General features: G+C 36.7%; 1 protein-coding gene across 2 annotated transcripts; it reads right to left on the bottom strand.

Moving 5' to 3' along the window:
- Positions 1-8,774: 8,774 nt before the first annotated feature.
- Positions 8,775-15,429, bottom strand: si:ch211-256a21.4 (uncharacterized). Of its 2 annotated transcripts, XM_026918881.3 has the most exons (4): positions 15,062-15,429; positions 14,582-14,772; positions 13,212-13,403; positions 8,775-11,808 (listed from the first exon to the last, which is right to left on the bottom strand). In XM_026918881.3, exons 2-4 carry the CDS (start codon positions 14,769-14,771, stop codon positions 11,498-11,500), a joined length of 693 nt encoding a protein of 230 aa, XP_026774682.1. In that variant the 5' UTR covers position 14,772; positions 15,062-15,429; the 3' UTR covers positions 8,775-11,497. The 2 variants fall into 2 exon arrangements, with proteins under 2 accessions (XP_026774682.1, XP_053093061.1); XM_053237086.1 differs by lacking the exon at positions 15,062-15,429 and having other exon boundaries at positions 14,582-15,047.

Here is a 15,429-nt window from a genome sequence, read left to right as displayed (position 1 = left end):
ATATTTTATAAAGAAGGCGTATGTGATTTGTCAGATATCACATTACACAACACATTATAATATTTGTTCATTAAAAAAACATTGTAGACACAAATTTTTAATTATAACACAGGCACTGCTACAGCATCTGTGTAGTATCTGTAATATATAATGCATTGTAATAAACATTCTGTACTGAAGTGTTTCAAAATATATAACACATAATACAGCATTATGTCAGGTCAGAGATTTACATAAATTCAGTGACAGTCTAACTCACTTATCTACATATTGATGATGGCTTATCGTACTGACTACTAAGATAGGGATTGTGTTTAAAAACACACTACAATGCTTTATGAAATTGTGTATATAAAGGGTCTTATGCATGTAACTTTAACTACTTTAAGCATTTATACAGCCTTGTGTCAGACATTTTAAGAGAGCTTATATGCTTCGTAATGTTATTTATAATGTATTATGAATGCAGAAGTCACAGGAAGTGTTACAAATTATTTCTATTCTATACACGAAGTGCACTTCAGTGTTATCTGAATGTCTGTATATAAAAGTTTGCACAGTTTAAAATTACAACTACAAAAAAGTCATTGCTGCGTAAACTGCTGACTTCATTCTGCACTCTAGTATTCTGTTGGCCTGATCTTAATTATTAAGAAGCCTATTATACAGCACTTCAGATCATTTGTTGTTTGTTTTTCTGTTTATTGAATGTCATTGTTTTATCATTTTTTGCTACCACATGGCTATGATGAGAAGGAATGACATTAATTTCTGACTTGACTAACTGTACAGGACAGCAGCATGAGAATCTGCTACTTTCTTAATTTACAGAATTTGAAAATGCATAAGCACACTGTAACATATTGGCTATAAATGGGACATATGTGTAGAAATGTCTAGATTCAGTGAAGAATAATGGTATAGCAGAAAGGCCTTCATATGAAGACTTCAATTTCTTTGTACAATAAGGTTGCTTATTATAATGATCACAGAAGCAAACGTGTGTGTTTTCTTTGTGGCCCATTCCAATTCCACAGGAGGCACATCACCTCAACAGCCCTTCATTCTCCTTCACTAAAAAGTGCAGCAGATAGACAGTTACTCAGTCCCATGCAGAAGGGTAATTATTGTAAATTTGATTTTAGGTATGCTTCCTTAGCACTTATTGTAAACCAAAAATGCAAGAACTGGATTTTCCACACAGTGTGCATGTGTGTGTGATCATGCACTGACATTTGCTACCATTTAATCTTCACCATTTTATCCCATAACATGGACACCATAGATGAGACGGAGAAAGAGAGCTGTTTGTGTGTTTGTGTGTGTGTGTGTGTGTTTGATAAGATAAACAGCACCTGCATCTCACCCTATTAGTCACTAGAGAATAATATTGATGAAAAGAGGGTTAGAAAATATCAGGTTAATTCATATTCCTAAGTCAGACAGGGAAGCCTATGTGAGATGTACAGTCTGACACACACACACACACACACACACACACATCCACAGGCTGAAACAGTTTGAGTTGTGTGTGTGACCGAGTTGGCACTGGTGTATTTTTGTCTTCTACTCCACCTCCCCCGACAATCATTCCCTTTTGCCGCTATTCATCGGCACAGTAAAACCCACTGTGCCTTTGCTTCAGGTAGAACCGGCTCTATTGTGCACATTGAACATTTGAGCAGAGTTACCTACCAATACAAGTGCACGTCTCTAAAGACACGCTACTCTATATGCAAACTAGTGATGAAAATGGAGCCTGGACTGCAGTGATTATATTTGTAATTTAATTTTGCTGGTCGCAAGAGGGAGAGATAAGAGAGAGGACCAGCTGTGGTTGTCTGTATCCAAGCGTGAATGGAGAAGCAAGAATGAGATACACATGGCTTTATTGTAAGGGACAGAAACCTGTAACGGACGGCAGCATGCACAGAGAGAATGCCTGAGCACATGCACACACAAGCATATTAAAGCTTATGAATATATACACTCACTACATACAAATTTAGTCAAACACAAACACAAATACAGACATGCTTGTAACAAAAGATGTCATTTATTTAAGCTGATTATATAAATTAAAAGTGATAAGGATAGGCAGATTATAGACCACAGATCTCAAACTGACCCATGATTCTGAATCATATGAGACATTGTTATTTTCTCTCTTTTGTGTGTCTTGACAAAAAAAAGTAATCAGCAGGGAGTCTGAACTGAGCGCTGTAGCCTATTTTAAAGAGCAAAGGCGCATTTAAGATTCCAAAGGAGAACACACAGGGCTGCAACGAGCCCAAGAAAAAAAAATGGAGATAGTGGAGGACAAAAAGAGTGCCCCTGGCTACGTCTGTCTCTTTTTTTATGGACCATGTGGATCTCAGATCAGCAAGAGAAGCACATCATTTAAATGACCAGCACAGGTGTGATGTAATAAAATGTATGTTCCTAGCAAAAGTAATACATTAAACAAAAATGAGGTTTTATGTAAGGAATGAAAGACTCAGTGGCATGCTGTTATAGTATATAGCTGGTATAGTATAGATTTTTTCCAATAACAGCACATCTCAAAGTGCTTTATTCCTCTAACACCAAAGCAATTTGCCAAAATTTGCAATTTTTCAATTTATTAAAGAACTGCATGTCATACTTTTTATTCATTTATAGTTTCATTTAATGTTGTAGAATGTCCACAAAACAAGTTAGTTCCTGTTATTACTTACATTATAACAGTTTTAAACAGTCATGCCCTTTAAAAAAATACAGCATGTCCTGTTATTGAGAAATCACAAAGTGCAAAGACTTGAAGCCCATGCTGGAACAGATTCTTACCGAATGATTCACTAGATCAACAATTATATGGTTTCCTTTTTTTTTTTTTAAATAATTATTACTAGGCTAAGCTTATGTGAAGTACATCCACCATACAAGTCCCTGTGATTGAGCTGTTACTATAGAAACCATAATGCATTAGAATAAGTGCATTAATGAAAGCCTTTAATATCGTGTTTTGAATCGTAGCCTGCACTACTGTGAGAGGTGTGCAGGACTGAGAATTCAACAGCGCTGTGGTATAATCATTAAAACATCAAAGATTCAGTCTAATCAGTGACATCACAGTCTATAATTTATGACTATAAAAAATAATATCAATGACTTGATTGGTTCTGGTTTTCTAAAGGAAGAAAATTCATTTTAGAGATATTGGCAACAATCTTTATTTGAGTGGTATTAGCACAAACAGCTCAATGCCAATAAAGGGAAACTCACTGACACATAATCAAAACTCTAAGTCCTAACTCAATAGCATTCACATGATATATGCATGAATGTATGCCTGCGGTGTCCATAGGGATAAGTGCATGTGAAAGTTGTAAGCTGCTTTGTACATGAAATGATGCATTTGTTTATTTTCTAACTGATGCGTTTGTTTATTTTCTGTGACATATTGAGGAGGAATTTCCATTCAGAGAGTCCACCGGTTCTTGTAACGGATGAATGAAATTCAATGTCTGTCTGAAATTCAATGTCTGTCTGAAATCATATCATAAATTGGAAAATTAAATCCAGGAAGGACAGCTTTCTTAACAGTTCTTAAACTGCAGGACCTGACTGATGCACTTTTTCAAGGCACATCAGCTGCAATGGCATAACTTGTAAGTCTGATTGACTTCATGAAGGTGTTGCTTTGGAAACATTGATTAAATATTTCTGTATACTTTACCATCAGTTGCATCAACTAAATCTAGCTGTGTTAGAGAGTGGTAAGAACAGAGTACAGAGAGTTTTCTCTTAAAGGAAAAATCCTCCTTGACCAACCTGCTTATTAATCTTTATAATTAACAATCTTTATAATTCTTCAAAGTCCAAGTATGCAATCTGAATGCATCTGAATGATCTCTAACTAACCAAGCCAAGTCTCTGCCATAGGACTGCACAACTGTGTCATATGCAGTACTGTCCAAAAGTCGAAGATCACACTGGAAATTGGAAATAAACAGAAGGTTGTAGAATTTTGAAATATTTAAAACAAAGAAACTAAATGTTCAATATCTTGAATAGTTATTATTCAAGATAATGCACTATTTCTAGGTCCCTATTTAAATGGAAGCAAATTTGGGATATTAACCATGTTAACTGCTTTGGACAAAAGGTCAGTTTTATCTCCTGCCTAATCTCTTCTATCGAAGCATGTGTTCAGGCGACACTCTGATGGATTTGATCTAAAATGCATCATGAGGTTTTGTGCAAACTTGTGGAGTCCATGTCAGCTTGAGTGCACACTGTCATTAAAGCAAAAACAGGACATACCAAATACTAAGAAACTCTGAAATTCATGTAAATATTTCAAAAGATTCTACTTTTCACTCAAGTTGTTGTCAATAATCTATTTTCTAATGAAAATTATTGTATTAAATTAGAAAAGAATGCAGAATAGAAGCAGTTTTACTAGTGGTCTCTGACTTTTGGACTCCACTGTAGCTGAAATACATTCTGTAGTATGAGGAGGAGCTAGGCGAGGTAGTTTGGGCACCTTACAAGGATGTCCTGGTCAGCTCTTGCTAGAATGATCTTAGCCTGATGCCACCATGACCATTACCAGAAAAAGCAGAAAGAGAATGAATGAATGAATGAATGAGAAAAGAAGCTCTTGCTCTTTTGTTTTTAGAAGCTAACAGTGAAACCTTACGTTTGGGAACTGCACTGGCAATGGCATCCTGTGATGTAAGAGGTGACCTTCTCACAGGAATAACAAAAATACAGCTCCAACCAACAAATTAGCACCAGAATCACAAAACACATCACAAATATGTCAATGTAAACATATTGCTTCAGGGCTTCACAGTGGAGTTTTTTGCCTGTAAACAGGGACAAACATACATATCTCTCTCTTCATCCAGCTACTTGCATAGCCAAATAGAGCAACATGTCAGATGTTCTTTTAAGTGTGTCATTTAAAGAAAAGGATTTTCAGGATGGACATGGACGGGTACCTACTGACCACATAAATAGAATGTCTGGAACCTACAGCAGAGTTATCTCTTCTTTCTGGAGTAAACATTAAGGTGGTTCAAACTGCAATCCCTTTTCTTGGGGCAAAAAGAAAAGAAGATAAAATTCCCTTTGGATTGTGCTTAGTATGGCAGCTTACATACTCTATATATCATGACCTATAATGTTCTATTTAGATATTCCTTTTATATAAAAAAAATTATTTATACAAAAAATTCCCAAAGTGATTTACATGTAAAATGGGCTAAATTTGAGTAGGTAACTAAAGTAGACCTACATATCAGTGAAGGGGTTAATAGGGGAAAAAGAGTACACCGACTCAACCCTAGTCTCTGGCTATCAACTGATAAATCCAAAGGGCCCAGAGGAAAGTTAAATAATACAATGTGTCTGAGTGTAGGAAGTGCGTAAGTGAAGCACAGTAAGAAAAGAGAAGGCTGAAGGGCATGCGCCACGGACCAGTCACATACAAAACCAAACCGATAACACGCCTGAATGAATTTAATCCTATTTTACACCCATCTTCTGTGCCAGCTCACATTCTCTCCATCTCTCCATCTCATCATCTACAGAATCTCAGTCTGTCCTTATCTTTGCTGATAAACAAAGACATATCTCAAGCAAAGAAAAAGGTTCAAACATGCAACTAAATGCAACTAAAGAAGGAAAAAAAAAAATTATATATATATATATATATATATATATATATATATATATATATATATATATATATATATATATATAAATTTATATAAATTTTATATAAATATAAATATTAGAATTTTTTTAATGATCTACAGTTTTATTATATAAAATGCACTTATTGCTTTAAAAATAGCATTTCAATGCAATTAATACCATGAAAAGGAAATTTGGGGTGTTTAAGCACTCTGGACACGTACTGACCACATTTGCCTTGCTTGATTATCTCACAGGTTTACAGACAGCTTATAGGTTTATAGCTCCGTTTCTCCATGCGCAGTGTGTGTGTTAATTGTCCTCTAGCACTCCATTAGTGGGCAGTTTCTGACTACAGCACTTCTCTTAGCTGGATATTTTTGATTGGTGCTCTATTCTCAACCCAGCAGTGATATTGAGGTCAACCATGTGAATATAGTCTGTATAGTCTGTAACTGTATACCCTATAAAGTGCATCTACATGGTAGATTTGATAAAATGGCCCGTGAGTGTAGCAACAAGTTAGATGTACCTTGTGTCCAAAAAAAAAAAAAAAACCTCTCGCATAGCATTAGGTGTATTTCTTTTTTTTATCATGCTGTTCTTTCATAGCGAAGTATAAGATGCACCCCTCTAAATTTTGTTTCATGAGAGAAAAAAACTTTACTTGATTATATAAGTCACGTAATAATATTCCATAGATTTTTAATTTGCGCAGTGCTCATACTGCTTCTCTAAAAGCTCTTCAGAGACCCCTATTGGTATAGTAAAAAATACAGTCCTTATCTTAATCCCTCAACCAGGTCTGTAAAATTTATGCCTGTAATTACATCCTTACAATGAAATCATTACATGGCAATGTTTAATGCAAGGTTTAATCCTTGTAATTGACTTTCTAAATAGCTCTGTTTTTTCTGATCACTGCTGCTACAATAATGATTATTTCCAATAATCTTTGGGGGATTTGTCATGTTATGATGGTGCCAAATACCTACACTGATTGCACGAGTAAGGTATGGTTAGCTAGTACAGACATAATCTATAATCTATTCTTTATAAAGATGTGCCAGTTTTACAGTGAATCTTCCAGTACAGATTTCTACAGAAAGTGATTAGCTTGCTCAGTTGTTAGCTTATCTCATCACTAGCATATCGGCTAGCATATCTCAGCAGCTGTGCTGAAAATGAAGGTGGCCACAATTTGGTATTTTCTTCCTGAGATTTGAGAATGTATTTAAGCATGTGAATTCACTTCAAATGTCACAAAAGCTGAAGTAGCATGCCTAAAGTACTAACAAAGGGAAATATAGTCATAATGCTATGCACAAATGACAACCTACATCACTTGACATTGTAAGTCACAGCTGATGCTGGATGCTCAGTTTTTCAGCTTCCTGGTGAGTTTCTAAGAAGGTTTTAGCACTTAGGTGGTTTTATTATGCGTGAAATCAGTGTGGGCACTGTATACTAATCAATACCATTTTCTATCATTTGCAGGTTTCTGTCTGTTCTTTGAAAGTGTAATTGCCTGTATTCTGACCTTGGACTGTATTCTGCTATAGTCTTTTTCAGTTAGGTGGATCCAACACGTACACACGTACAGATGTTTGTTAAAACATGGAGGACTCTTTTAAGTGTCATCTTAAATTTCTGTATAATTATACCTATTTTTTCACAAGGGATAACACCCAAGTGAACGTGAAATTTCTAGTCAAATTATATTTATGTAACAATGGAAACTTGCATAATTCATCATATTCTTGGATGCAGTCGTATCCTGCTTGTTAGAATGTATTTTGAGTTCATGTTTGAGCAGAGGAACAGATTCACACATGTGCACACATACACAAAACCGCATGCATATGACCATACATTCAGCTTCAGTATGAAGCATCCCACTCTGATTTCATTATCTGTCAAATAGAAAGAAATCTGGAAGGTTCCTTTTTCATGCCATGGAGTGATGTTCAGGTTTTTTCCAAGCAAACTACACTAGCACCACCAAATGGTGAAATTAGAAAATTCACATTATTAGCTCAAGTCACTAGAGAAAAAGCATCACACCACCCTGGCAATGTACGTCTTTATTTATTTATCTTAATAAACACACTAACTCACACATTCACTTAATTGTGAGGAAGCAGTGGTTTAATAACATTACATTGCTCCTTAATCAGACTTTAATTGATAGGAAACATGTCAGGGCCCAAGCTCTGCACAGAGATACCTACTAGAGCGGGCAGGCACGGTTAGTGGGCGTGGACCAGCTGTCACTCAATCACACCTTATGGATGATCATGTAGAAAAACTAGTAGGTAAGTAAGTATCAGTGGGTTTTTTTTTGTTTGTTTGTTTGTTTTGTTAGGAGATCCTTATGTACATCTACTCAATAGCCATAACCACTGTAGAATAGATTTCCCCTGCTCTATAACCCACCAGCTAACTATCAAGCTTTTCATTAGTTCATTAGAATTAGGTGTTTTAGAGCAGGGAAAAGCACATTATTGTGCAGTGCATGGATCCCTTAAGACTGGGACTGAAAATCATCAGGCTGCACTGCCTGAAATCCTGACTGTATAAATCAAAGTTGTGTTAGTCTAAGCACATGGACCCTAGTTCCAGCATATAAACCTGTCCTATATCTACAAAATGACATCTAAAGAGCATCCGTCTGGAATATAGTGCATTGGTTTTCAAAGCAGGGTCCACTACTGTCAAATCAGCTATGCTTTTCATAGTTATTTTACTTATTATATTTAAGTTTAAGCAAATGGTTACTTAACTTGGTTACTTGTCGCAGCTCCAGGGAACCACAGTTCAATCCTAATCTATTCTAATTGCCGCTAGGTGTGAATGAGTGTGTGAATGTGTGTGAGATGGTGCTCTGTCATCAACTTGCATCTGATCCAAGGTGTATTCCAGCCCCACACCCAGTTATTTTTATATATATATATATAAATTGCATAACTATTCAAAGCCCTCCACCCCCATCCCCCTTACAGTCATAACAGGGTCTGGGGAATTTATGGTTTACACCGGGGAGGATCCCTGACTGCAAATCACAGAGGACACACATTTAGGGTCATGAGAATTAAGAGAGGTTTCAGTGGTGAGAAGGTTTGTGGTTTTGATGCTTACTTGGAAGGAGTTTGTTTTCCATTTAGTGCACATTAAAGTACCCTGCTGTATGACCTTCAAGGACATTCGACTCCCATCCAAATGCCAATTAGGTGTTTTCGTGTTGGTAAATTGAAAAGGGCCATCCGTGAATCGAATACCAAACTCATTAGCCATTGTTAACAAGGTGGAACTGTCTTTTAATTAGTGCTGCACCTGAGTAATGCACAATTCACTGAGCCAGACCCAGTTTATTTTTCTCCACTTTAGTGGGATCAGAAAGTAAACATGAGCTCAGCAACTTCCTCTCTCTATCTCTCTCGGTATCACTCCTCATACCATCAGGCAGGAGTCTTGGGCAAAATATCCATAGCAAAGCATTCCTCATATTCCTCATACCCAGTAAATACTATGTTCAGAAAATAACATGCAAAAATAAAAGAGTCAGAGCATGTTTCAGCATGTTGCCTGGCTGTTAGAAATACTGCAGGATGCCAGGGTGTTAAAGAAATATTCTAGCATTTTTAAACATAATCTACTGCACCTGTGGTGTGTGGGCGAATACCATGAACATGTTTGTGCTGAGAAAAGAGCAGAAAATCTGTTTACTCAAATCTTACTTACAGTGGAGGTCTAAGGGGAAGTGTTGGACTCAACAACCTCCCCTCTTACATTTATCAGTGTAGAGAAATGTATCTGTGGTATTCACAAAGATAGAGTAGGTTCCTTTAATACCAGTCCTTCATAAACTACATAAAGTTTTAATAAGCTCAGTATGAGTAAATATGAGTTGATGAGTCAGACCAGATATAATGAGAAATTCATATAAGGTTTAAAAAGGTTCAAACAGGCCAAATGTCTAGTAAGACACTGCATTTACATTAAATAAGAGTTGAAACAAATAAGCAGAAAAGAATAGCACAAATAATCAAACACAACACTTTGCATTATTAAGCTTAATAAAAGCAAGAGTACATTGGGTATATTTATTTATTTACTGTATTTACATATAACTAATAAAACAGTTATCATTGCAAAAGGTTAAATTCCAATAGTAAATCATGATTCCATTTAAAACATTTCATTATTGTATGTTACAGCAGTTCACATTTTTGCACACTCTTACTCTCTCTTACTGGACAAAGTCACAAAATTTGAGCCATGCTGTAACCTAGACCAACCATATGAGGGTGCTAGTGCCATAAATCATTTGGCACAAATATGGCATTTCCAGACCACGAAATGATATGTAATCATTCGTGGCAATCAAGTGACTAACATTTGGCCAAAGGTTAAAACTACATACTTTCTATACGGATTATTCATTTAATAATAATAATAATAATAATAATAATAATAATAATATGCACCAAATTACAATTAACTAATTAAAACTTAATGTTCCCTGCTTACTAGTCACTTATCCATCTTAAGGGAAATTATTCAGTAACTACAGTGAAGGGTGCATAGTTACAAGTGTAAATCGTTTAAGTCTGGACTGGTTGAGGTGTCCTTTAGAGTTCTAAATGAATTGTATAAATGTAGTTTGAAAGTCATCCACTTAAAGGCAAAATCCACTCTGAACAACTTGTATATCAGTATTTATAATCAGTATACAATCTTTAAATCTACAAAACATTTCATTTACGATTCAACTCAGAGTTGACTTTTTTGTTTTAAAATACAATACCCACAGAGTTGTTCGACTACCCATGATAGTGAGTGGCACCAGTGGGATTTAGCTCTTGCTTCATGTCTACCTAAAGAGAGTACTGCAGTAACACTTTAGTCCTTTAGTCTGTCCAGCTCTCTCACCTCCTCATCTGTACGCTCTGCTCAAACAGATCAACTTCCAAAGCTTCAATTTTCATGTTAACACTGCCATCAATGCCATCATGCTCGTCATCTCATCAATTACTAACTACCAAGTCGAGTCTCTGCTGTAACTCGGTGCAGCTGCATCATTATCTGCACTGCATTCTGGAACTTGGAGTCCAGTGTTTGCTGTCTCCGCTACTTCTACGCTGGATTTGTCATCGGTGGGAAATGGTGAGCGAGAAAAGGAGCTTTTGCTTTAGCTAACAGCAAAACCTGATCATTATCACTTAGGGTTAAGAATGTTGGAATTTTTCCCCAAATAAATGCCATTGTAACTGTGTTAGCAATGTCCCTTGTGATGTCATCGTGGCACACAGAGCTAACTTCTCACAGGAACAACAAAAATATAGCACCAAACAACAAATTAGCACCTGAATCACTAAGCACATCACACATTTCAATATAAACATATTTAATGTGTTTCAGGTGGGTTTTTCCTTTGAAACAAGTTTTCACTAAGTTAAAGTAGTGTGTACTTAATTTAGTAATCTGTGGAACTGAATATGCATAATAAAGCTTGAAAGAAAATTCTCAAAGCAAACGAGTCTTGTAATGTCTGCTTACAAATGAATATGAGTCCTTTTGTTCTTCAGGCTATTACTTCTGACAGTTCCTCTTTAAAGTGCAATAACTCAGCCACAGTCTTCTGAGCTTCCAGGAATGGAAAAATCCATGAATCTTCAAGCTGAGTGACATCTTAGACAGGTTCCTGTGTGCCTGACACAGGATTACCTGTTTCTGGACACACACTCAGCCTTTTAGTGGCTGGACACTGAGGATATTTAAACAGCAGTGATATTTGATGCTGCTGTCTCCCTCAGGGCATGGACACGTATCTCTTGTACTCATGGTTAAAGTGTTCAGCACTGTGCTGGTAGCTTTCACTGAACGAGCGTGTGTGTGCCACCTCAAATCCCTTCCACCACAACTCAGTCTTCCTCTTCAGCTCGGGGATTATGTCGGGTACCACATACTGCTCCACCAGGAACACCACTGGCAGAACGGCCAACAGCAGAGCCCAACCCACAGCACCCAGCCAATAGGAGGAGCCCAGGCGTGTCGGGTCATCTCGGATATCGGCAATATGTTGACTGGTGAAGAGCGCCCAACTTAGGAGAAAGAAAAACCCTGGAGAAGGAGATGTGTGTAAAAGACACAGATTGAGGCTTTTCAGGGAAAAAGATTATTTTATTGTTTAATCTTTCAGTGAAGGATCTAGGCATACTGTACCTAAAATGAATAATGTTAAATTCATTGCAGTGCTGTAATTCCCCTAAACTGATTTTCTAGAGTGATATATGCAAACCATCTATATGAACAGGGCAGTGCTCATAGGGTTATGTGACACATACATAAGCCCACACTGAAAACTGACATCCACCTACATAAGCATATTTATACCATAGCGCTGACTGATTTTCTATAACATATGGCCTATCTAAGAAATGAAATATGACAGGAGTGCTGTTACTGGAAAATAACCAACTTCAGCTGATAACATATCACACCACCCCATCGTTGATTATTCACACCGCCCCATCGTTGTCGTATTTTATTTCTTACATAAAGTCTTATTCAAACAAGCATCAGCTGTCAAAGATTAATTTTGTTCATTCTGATGTAAATTGACATAACACCCGAGTGTGGTAGATTGGTGTAATTGTGGTAGAAGTGTACTAGATTTATGTTGACATAAGATGTTGGTGAGGTGCTGTGTTGGCGTATGGTGTTATGACACTTCGTGGGCTGATTTATGTCAGAATATCCTGACAACTGACTTTGTAGCTCAGTGCATTGTGCAGTGTCTGCATTGTCTCCTGGTGATGTACTTGGTGGTTACATCAACATAAATACCTGCTGTATAACACTGTGAATATTTGGGACCAACAATTATTACACTGTAACAACAAATTCTATATATTTTTTCTAACCTTAAAGTAAAGTACAATTTATTATGCTATTTATAAGATTTTGATGAATAGTTATGCCAAAGCCATGATGATATCATGACAGGGTTTGTAACAGTATTTTTCCTCTGGCCCTTAGGTAAAATTTTATTCATCTATCCATAAGGTCATGACACAGTAATTACAGAGTTACTTACATTTTTCTGACGCTAAATTAGGACAGGTTTGGTTTTGATGTTTGAAATGTCACATAAGCATCATGACCAGACAAACACTACGCTACAAAGTCAGTCTGGAAAGCGACATAATACAACTGTATAACAGATCCTGTCTAACACAAATTCTGTCACTTGACTGATGTGTTACGTCAACTTGACATCAAAACCGACAAAAGCAGTCCTTATGACAGCTGATGCGCATTGAAATAAGTCTTTATAAATGTTCATGTAGCTTTAAGTCACTTGTCAGGAGGGCTTATGTAGGTGATATGTAACACTATCGACACTGCCCTTGAGTCATGTGTAACCAAAAAAATGGTCATTTAAATTCTGTTTAATTCTAATTTTCACTTTCACAGGGTAATTCAGGAAATCTGGCATTACAGTATGACATGTTAATTCTGACCTGTCGGTAGCAGTGTGATGAGCAGCAGGGTGGTGGGGTAAAGTGCCTGGCCTGCCATCAGCAGCGAGCGTGTGTTGGAGTACGAGAGCATGGTCTTTGACGTCCAGCAGAATGCAAACAGGAGACACAGTATTCCCGAGCTTATAGCCATGAGGAAAGCAAGGGCAGCAAACACATTATGAGGCCCTAGACCTGTTCACAACAACACAGATGAAAAGATGTTGAATGACATAATGATTAATATGATGATGGATTAAATTTTAGGCTGTAATATGACCATGCTCTCTGTGGGTCAAAACGATTCAGTTTAAAAATAAAAGTAAAGTAAAAAAAAATGCCAGCTTGGTTCTAATAATGATGTTCTTGGGTCTACTGAAAAATAATTACATGAACATCATATTTATATTATTTAAAAATGTTACAGAAATAATTTTAACAGACAAGTTCCATTTCATATTTCATTAGCACCTACACTTGCCATTCAGAGGCTCTGCCATATATAAGAAAAGATTTTGTTTATCTATTTGAAACACAAGAAAGATATATGTGTTTATTTTAAGCAGTTTACAGTATATTATTATAAAAACATTATAAGAACATGATTAACACTATAAGCAGGATATATAACAGAGTGAATGTATGGTTAACATTAGGATACAAAAAATGAAAAAATACAGAGCTCTTCATAGTGCAAGACAAATCACGAAACTAAATGAATTTGCATATATCTTCTATGTAAAATGAAAGAGGTAGCTGTATTTTTCAGGGAAATTCCATAGCAAGTCAAATATAGTTTTGACAATGACATAATCCCATAACCAAATTGACATCTTAGCATTACTCCATCCCTGAGGCAATGTGTAAATGTGAAAAAAAAAGTGTCAGAAATGCTGAAGGTGCAAGTGTAAGCATGTCACTTTGAGCTCAGGCCTATGTTAAAACGAGTAGGCATGATTAGAAGATTAAACTGGTATGGTGTTCAGCCACAGTGATGGCAAACCAAGTTGACCATGATTTGTTTTTTCACAGCAGTAAAGTCTGTCTTAATAACAAACCACCACTCTGCAGCCCTAGGACAGGTATGTTGTCTTTTCGTAGTTCAGCAAGCCCACACCTGCACATGTCAAAATGAAATTGGCCTGCCTTCACAGGCCATCTGGAATTTCTTGCATACTCCTACAAGTCTGTTCCAAATGACTCACGCCATCGTAGTATGACATTAATCACTGCATTGTCACTAAAGGCTAGCAGAACGACAAGCTGTAACATCCAATCAAAGATGACACTCCATGTCAATACAATCCTGTTCAGTTAAACTGTTGATCTCTAACCAAATATTTTAGTCTGAGACGAGACTAAACTACTGTTACCTTGGATTGTATGCCCTCGTGTCCAGCTGTCAAATGGACTGGACTCGTTTCCCCTGGGCCACAGTCCCTTTCCGTCCAACCAGTCAGGGGTCCAAACAGCATAACAGATGCATATGCAGCCCCCTAAACCCAGGCAAGATTCAGCGAATCGAAAGCGACTCGTCGAATCTACAAGCTCCGGTCCTTTCATTCTTCATAATGTAGACATGTAGAGAAAAAATTGAGGAAAAACCGCAGGTGAAACAATTGTGATATGTTGATATATAACACAGCACCAAAAACTTTTACCTTATATGTTGATATACGGTGGTTCGATTAATATTCCACACCATTAAGATAAGATAAGATACCAAAGGAAATCTTTTTCAAATATATTTAATCCAGTATTTCTAATACTGTAATCATAACAGCCAGGGGTAAAGATACATCTTTTTAATAAATTATCATTTTAATTAACAAAAAGACATTTATGTTACCTACCTTCAGCTGAAAAGAGTTGTAGTGAAATGATTAGAGATCAAGTAAGAGAGAGAGAGAGAGAGAGAGATGTCACCCTCGTTGAAGCGCAAACCTAAATACAGTAGAGACTGAGAGTGAAACAGAAAATTTATAACATACACCCCACACACGCACACCCTCTAACTTCCCCTTTACACAACTGTAAAATGACACCAGAGATTTCCCTCACTCTACAGTGGAGACCCAACCTCCAGTTAGTGGAAAATCCCCCTGCCACAAAACACACAAACACTGTGTTTAAATTCCCCCAGAAGCCCATGTGACCCGAACTGTGGTTCGTAAAGTGAAATTAATTTTTAGAACTAATACTACTTTTATGAAGGGAAACT

The sequence above is a fragment of the Pangasianodon hypophthalmus genome, chromosome 9 (genome assembly GCF_027358585.1).
Source record: "Pangasianodon hypophthalmus isolate fPanHyp1 chromosome 9, fPanHyp1.pri, whole genome shotgun sequence".
Lineage (NCBI taxonomy): Eukaryota > Metazoa > Chordata > Actinopteri > Siluriformes > Pangasiidae > Pangasianodon > Pangasianodon hypophthalmus.
Note: the sequence above shows the minus strand (reverse complement) of the source record. Positions and strands in the feature narration are given on the sequence as shown.